The following is an 8,028-nucleotide window of genomic DNA, read 5'->3' as shown; positions in this document are numbered from 1 at the left end:
TATAAATATAAATGGTATATTCAATAAAGTGTGGTGAGATTAAATTTTTTTTTTTTTAACACAATACAATTTATATACCTAAATACATAAAAAGAAAGATTAAAATTAATGAGCAAAATTGTGTGTAAAATTTCTTTTTAAAGAATGAGTTTGAATTAGAATTTTTTTTTTTTTTCTTTTTTAATTTTAACTATTAGTGTGTTGGTAACCCCTATTTTTTGGTGATTTCTTTAATTATTACCACTACCACTACTACTATTACTGCTACTTGCTCCAATAAAAAAAAACACAATAATAATATATCAAAATTGATTATTATTATTATTATTTTTATATATATAAATACACATTCAAAAAAAAAAAACAATAATTATCCTCAAATTTAAACACACACATAACACCCTCACACACTTTTTGTTTTCTAATTTGTATAAATGAAAGTGAACACAATTGTGGTACTGCTATTTTTAATTTTTATATAAAGATAAATTGTGGGTTAGTGTGGGTATGTGTGTTTTCTGAATTTTTTGAAAATTCTATTTTAAACCCACATCAACACACAAACTATATATATCTTTATTTTATTTTATTTTTATATATCTATTATTGTTTTTATTATTATTATTTTTATTATTTTTATTATTTTTATTATTATTATATACATACAACCACAAAAATTTAGAGTGGTTAAAATAATACTATATTGATAGTTATTATTATTATTTAACGCACACTTAAAACACATTATTTTATCTAATTCATTATTAAATTTATTATTTTCTTTTTATTCTTTTTTTATAATAATTATTTAAAATGTGTTTTATAAAAATAAATAAATAAAATGGTATATTTAATGGTGACAATCATCGCATTTATCCCTATCATTGAATTGAAATTATGATCAATGAAATTTTAGATAATTTTTCAAAAAAAAAAAAAATAAAATTAAAAAAAAAAATTGAAAATTAAAAAAAAAAAAAAAAAAAAAAAAAAAAAAAAAATAGTTTTTATAATCCCCCAAAAAAAAAAACAAATAATTTGAAATGATGGTATCTTACCCAAATATATATGTAATTATATTATTGTTATAATTATGGCCCCATTTTCTTTTTTAAAACACTAAAATTATTTTTATTGAAAAAACTAAAAGTTTTATTTTGTAGAGCAAAACTATAATTTCCCTCTTTTATTTGTTCGGTTTTAAAAAATTTGCTTTCTTTTTTTTATGAATTTTTATTTTTTATATTTTAAAATATATATAGTTTTAATGAAGGTGTATAAATTAATATTTTTTTTTTTATTATATTTTTTTTAAATATTTTATTGCTATTTATTATAATTAATAAATTTCATTTATCTTTTAAAAATATAAAAAATTATTATTAAAAAAAAAAAAAAAAAAAAAAAATTATAATTAAAAAAAAAAAAAAAGTAATAATAAAAACAAAAATAAAGGAAAAAAAAAAATAAAACCCCCTTTCATCAAACTATTTTTATATACCAAGAGCGATGTAGGTTAATTTTAGAGCACAGAATTGGGTTGGGAATCTTGAGATTGAATATATTATATTTATTTTATGCTATATTATGAAAAAATATATAAAATTTAAATATATAAATTTTTTTTAGAAATTATTTTTATATTTTTCTTTTTATTATTTTTTTTTAAAACACACACACACACACACACTCACCCACCCACATACACACAATCAATAACAAATAGCATCAAATTTTCAAAAAAAGTATATTAAATTTGTGGTTAAAAACATTATAACAACAAAAAAATTATAAAAAAAAAACAACAACCATAATATTAGATTTAGAAAATATTTTATAGTGACACACATAAATGATAATCAATAAAACATTAAAATAGTGATCATTCAAACATCAACAACACATATAAAATATACCCATATAATATATTTGTAAAAAAATAGCAAACAAACAACAAAAAAAAAAAAACTGGCTTCAAATAAATAGATTATTAAAATAAAAACAACAAATATTATTTTAGGAAATGAATATATTTGTACATTTAGTTGAAAAAAAAAAAAGGTTTTAACTTTTAACTTTTAACTTTTAATCAAAAAAATAAATAAATAAAAAAAAAATAAAAACTATGTATTATTTTTGTTGTTATTATTATTATTAAACTTTATTTAATTTATAAATTATAATTATTTTTATCTTCTTAATTGTTGGAACATTTGTTCAATTACTTTAAGTACTTCAGGATTTGTACATTTTTTAGCAACTAAATTTAATAAATCGACATTTTTTTCTTTAAAAGCAATATCTGCGGCTTCTCTAAAATAACTAATTTGTATATAGAATTGAACTTTTGGTAAAGATTCTGTAATTCTTGGGATATATTTTAAAGCTTCAATTTGATTCTTTTGTTCTAAACAAACCTCGACAAATGGTTCGTAACCAATTGGTGATTTTTTATCTTTGGAGAATTTCATTAACTCTTCCCAATCACACATTATCGAGAGGGCTTTGATTTTGATCCACCAGAAACGCTTGTCTGGTACCTTGAATTCAGACTTTATAGAGTTGGCTCTTTTACCTTGATTTAATGAAATTAATTTATAGATTGTATCGCTAATTGACATACCTTCGAATTGCTCTTGAAGGGATGTTTCTAATTCCTTTTGAAGCATCTCTAATTTAATTTGGTCTTCAACATTTTTAAGAGTTGATTGATCTTCTTTATCTTTCGATTGACGAAGGCAATCGATTGCTTTGTGGTATGCTTTCATTCTACCATCTAAATCTGGGTTTCTAAATGCTTCAGTTAAAAATATATTTGACATCTCTCTGATTTGACCCTTAATATCATAAATTTCTCTAAGGAGTGGAAGATCGTTCTTTTGTTTACACATGTTGATTAAGAGATCTAATGCTACAGTTTTGCTAAATGTAACTTCTAAAAAGTGTGATATTTCCAAGTTTCTTTTCATTGATAGTAATACTAAATAAACAAGATCGGTGTCACCAGATTCGATAGCTTTGTTGAGGGCCATACCACTCTCACCCATCTTGATTAATGGTGGTACTTGTTCAGCGGCTTTTGGTTCGTATTCTAAAAGTTTAGTTGCTACTTTACTTCTACCTGAAAGGAAAGCTTGTGATGCAATATTTGCAAATGAAATACCTGGAACAGATTCGAGCTTTTTAATAATAATTTGACTGAGCTCTTGATCGGGAATATCAGTTCTAACTTTAGTGCAAGCCCAATGATTGAGTACAACATCTGATTTAATTTTGAGGTAGTCGCAGATTCTCCATGCTAAAAGATGTTTTCTTCTATTGATAAGACGATCAATTAATTCATCGATACCTATATAACGGAATTGTTGAATTGAAAGTGGTATACCAATTTCATGATGTCTAACCGCATTTAAAACACGTAAATTTCTACACATTGTAACAAATGGTAATGGATTATAACTGTCTAAAAAACATTTACCAAATGAAGCAGCTTTTAAAAGTTTAGATTGTTCGGCACCACTAAATTCATAACCTGCAGCTAAAATACAACTATTGACGGCATCCTGTAAAGAGTCACGAATTGAACGAATTGATTCATCGGCTTGTGGACTTTTATTAATAAAATGTTCGGTGGCATCATAGAGAATTGATGATGGCGAGGTAGTACCAATCTTGAAAAGATCAACAGTTACGTCGGATACTCTGTGGAAGAATTCGGATGTTGTATCAGATATAATACGTACACCATCAATTTCGGTTACTAATGATACTGGTTGTTCCAATGTAATTTTAGCCCAATCGCCATTTGAAAAGAATATAAAAACTGGTTCTTTGGCTATAGAGTCCCAATACATTACTATACCATCACTACCACACCACTTTAATGTTGGAACTTTAGGGGACTTGGTATCCATTCTTTCTGGAGCAGAGGAGTGACTACCATCAATATTTAAAATTAATAATGTGCCTTTTCTATCAAAACATGCTAATTTCTTTCCACATGGTGAAATTTCCATCTTTAAAAGTATATCTGTTGAATCTAATTGTGCTTCCACTTTATCTTCATCGATTAAATATAATGTACCATTGATTGACATATAGATTTCTAATGATTGGGTTAATGAAAATTGTGGTTCTAAAATAGCCCATTCTGGTCTCTTTTCTCCAAACTCTTCTGGTATTTGAGGTAAACGAATCACTTTACCATTCTCTTCAAAGAAATCATTAATTGAAGGTACTGAATAAAGTTTTGCTGCTGATGTTAATACTACAATACCATCACTCCAAATTTTACATTCTAAAATTTCTTCTTGTCTTACAACATCACCTAGTGTAAATTGAGTTTTTAGTTCACAAAATATATTATAAATTAAAACTGTTGCATCTCTAAAGATTTTATTTAAATTATTAATAAAAACCAATATTATTTTTATTATTATTATATTTAATATGATCTTACTGTAATACTAAAACTAATCTTTCTTTTTCTATCCAATCCATTGCTACAATCTTTTTTGACGAATCCCACTTTTAAAATTAAAATATATTAGTAAAAATATTTCTATTAACTATCCGAATAAACTACTATTATCTATTTATAGTTAATCTTACAATCATTTGTGACATTAAAGTACCAGCAGCTGTATAAATCTTTAAGTATGGTTTCATATTTTGTGAATTGACTTCAACAAATTTGGTAGAATCTCTCATCACTGCAATTGGACCTGCGAATGGTGCTGCTACTGCTACTTGTTGTTTTAAATCAACATCCCATTCCATACTATAAATTTCTTTTTTAATATATGTTGAATTACCAATATTTTTCCAATGTGCTGCTATCATTTTTTGATTTATATGTATATATAAAATATATAACTAAAAATATATATAATGAAAACAAATAATAATACAACGCAAACAAAAAAAAAAAAAAAAAGGAATTAATTAATTAACCTTATTTTATTTAATTATTTGATTATAAATAAAATTGAAAAAAAAAGAAAAAAATCAAAAAAAAAATTTTAAAAAAAAAAAATTAAATTTTAAAAAAAAAAAAAAAAAAATAAATAATTTTCTCAAATTATTTCCATTTGGACTAAATTCAATACCCTTTATAAAAACAAATTTAATTACAATAATTTTATAAACACACAGTTCATATATGCTAGTAATAATAATAATTAAATAAAAATAATTTTATTTTCAAAAATAGTTCTTATAAAAAACAATGAATAAAAAATCATATATTTCAAAAAATGTGGCAGAATATTTATTATGTGATATTTTAAATAACCCTTCACCCAATATAGAAATAACTAGTTTATTAAATAATAATAATTTAACAATAAATAACGGTGTTGATCTTATAATTAAATCAATACAATATAATAATCAAACTTTTAATAAATCATTAAATGATTGGTTATACTTTATTAAATCAAATAATAGTAGCGGTAATAACAACAATTGTAATATTAATAGTGATGAAAAAAATAATGATAGCAATGGCAGTAATAATAACCATTTCAATTCACACGACAATGATTGTGACCAAATACTTTTAGAATTTTTTAAAACAAATTCAATTCATTTAAGAAAGGTTTCAAGATTACTATTGCCATTTTACGAAATTAAAAATAAAAACAACTTGATACTAAGCGAATCATATCAATGGTTGGATGAATTAGGTTTAAATAATATCATACCAAATGTAATTATACTCTATAGATAAACTATATAGATATATATATATGTAAATTAATTTTTATTTTAAATATTAATAATTTTTCTTAAGTATAGATAAATTTATTTAAAGAAATTTTAATTTCTTTAAGAGAAAAGATAATTAAAAATGATCAGAGTAATGACATCAACGAAAATATAACACTGGAATTTTCAATTGTATTATCAATTTTAGAAAGATTATTGGGTGATATTATATTTTGGAAATTGGTTTATAAAGAAAACAAACCACCAGTATTAGGCAGAATGTTAAGAGATTTATTAGACGATGGTAATTTATGTGATGTTTTAGGTACAAATATTATTTTATTACTTAAAATTTTAATTGGTCCCCCTATTGGTTTAAATCTTCGAAATACAATTTGGCACGGTTTCATATCACCCCAAGAATTTGAGCTTTCTTTATTACTGTTTATAATTCATCTACTTTTTACAATTTCTTTACAATTTAAAGAGTATAAAAATAATAATACTAATAACAATACAAAAATAATTTCAAGACCAATCATAAATTTAAATAAAAAATTCAATAATAAAAATATAATCACCACAAACAATTGCAAATTAATATTAAATTTTGATATAAAACAAATAAATATAATTTTAGAAAATAATGATTTTATAGTACCCGGTAGAGTTGGTATATGGAAAGAATCATTTAATAAATATTTCGAATCCCTCAGCAATAGCAATGGTAATAGTAATGGTGATAATAATAGTAATAATAATATCAACACTAATAGTATTTACTCTTGCCTAGTACTGTTATTGCCTCAACTAGAGCATTCACTCAGAGTTAGCTTTGTCCAATCAAATAGTTTACCAGATAAATTTTTAAATGCCGATTATATTTCATTCTATACAACTTTAGATTTATTCCTTTCAAATGTACTATTGCTTTCAACCTCAGCATTTAGTAATAGTACTGAATTCAGTGAAGAGAAGCATCTCCAAATCCCAACATCAAACTCCAACTATTCAAAATATGAAAACCCAAAATACTATAAATTTAAAAACAATGGAGTTGAAGATGGTGAAAATTCAGATAGTGGTAACATTCCGAATAATAATGGCAAAAGCGAGGAAAAGGAAATATTATTTAATAACCAACTTATTAAACATGTTGGTGAGCCCATTATATCCAATTTATTGGATTTACTAATCTACCCAGACGGTCCTAGGTTAAGGGATAAGTTATCACATGGAGAAATTGAAGCTTTAGAAATACCATTTATATTCTTAGAGCAAATTATGGCAATATCCCTCAATTTATGTTTAAAGTTTACCGATAAAGTAAATTGTAATCAAGTTGATAAAGAACTGTTACAACTATTAGAAAATAAAGAAAAGCATTATAAATCACAATTTCATACAAAGGTTTTATCAGTATCAAGACTATCCAGCTTTATAGAATTATATAATAAACTTTTAGCATTTAAATTGAAACTTGAACTACCAGAAGAAAGTGGAATCGAAGAAAACCAAAGCAGCATTTTAAAAGAATACATTGGGGAAAGCAAATATATATCAATAGAAATTGATATTAGTGTAGAGAATGAATGCAGGGAGTATTTAAACCAACTAATACAATTTAACACAAGAGAAGATAAAGAACTTATCAATCTAAAGGAAAACAACAATATGATCGAACTAACATTAAGACTCTTAGATAAAATAAACCCATTCCCAAGTAAGAATGAAACTGATTTTTTTAACTCTTTACGAGCTATGCTTAAAACTTCGATCGAAACCATGCAAGAATTTTATAACATTGGCACTAATCTTTATGAAAAAGTTGTGCTTCAAGAATCATCATCAAAAGGTAATCAAAATTCATTTTATAAATGGATTGGCAGCATCGATTCTTTTTTATTATTTTCAAATATTTTAATATTAGAACTAAACTATTATATAGATAATATAAACAATAACAATAACATCAACAACAATAGTAACATTGGGAACATATTATTTTATATTTCAACAATTCAATCTAAACTATTAAACAAAATCAAAATTTTCGAATGGAACGAAATGCTAAAATTAATATTTAATTATTTTAAAAAATTTAAAAAAATAAACCTTATTTAATAAATTTATTTAATATTAAAAACCAAATAACTACTTAATAACAAAAAAAAAAAACACCATTATACAATCATTTCTAATTACATCAGTTTTTTTTTAAAAATTAAATTTATCAATTTTTTTTTTATATTTTTAAACATTGAGAAAACTTTTAAAATAATTTGAAAATGTTTTTTAAATTAATGTTTTTTTTTTTTT

At 23.4% G+C, this 8,028-nt stretch overlaps 2 protein-coding genes across 2 annotated transcripts; one reads left to right on the top strand and one right to left on the bottom strand.

Moving 5' to 3' along the window:
* Positions 1–2,189: 2,189 nt before the first annotated feature.
* On the bottom strand, positions 2,190–4,842 carry DICPUDRAFT_32286 (uncharacterized protein; the record flags this gene model as incomplete). The annotated part of the gene is made up of 3 exons (XM_003287258.1): positions 2,190–4,386; positions 4,460–4,527; positions 4,612–4,842. The coding sequence occupies 3 exons, from the start codon at positions 4,840–4,842 to the stop codon at positions 2,190–2,192; spliced, it is 2,496 nt and encodes an 831-aa protein (XP_003287306.1).
* A 385-nt stretch (positions 4,843–5,227) lies between these two features.
* DICPUDRAFT_151417 (uncharacterized protein) lies at positions 5,228–7,985 on the top strand (the record flags this gene model as incomplete). The annotated part of the gene is made up of 4 exons (XM_003287271.1): positions 5,228–5,710; positions 5,800–5,860; positions 5,918–7,564; positions 7,975–7,985. The coding sequence occupies 4 exons, from the start codon at positions 5,228–5,230 to the stop codon at positions 7,983–7,985; spliced, it is 2,202 nt and encodes a 733-aa protein (XP_003287319.1).
* Between the last annotated feature and the right edge of the window lie 43 nt (positions 7,986–8,028).

The sequence above is a fragment of the Dictyostelium purpureum genome (genome assembly GCF_000190715.1).
Source record: "Dictyostelium purpureum unplaced genomic scaffold DICPUscaffold_95, whole genome shotgun sequence".
NCBI lineage: Eukaryota > Evosea > Eumycetozoa > Dictyosteliales > Dictyosteliaceae > Dictyostelium > Dictyostelium purpureum.
The sequence above is the reverse complement of the archived record's forward strand: the minus strand, read 5'-3'. Positions and strand labels throughout refer to the sequence as shown.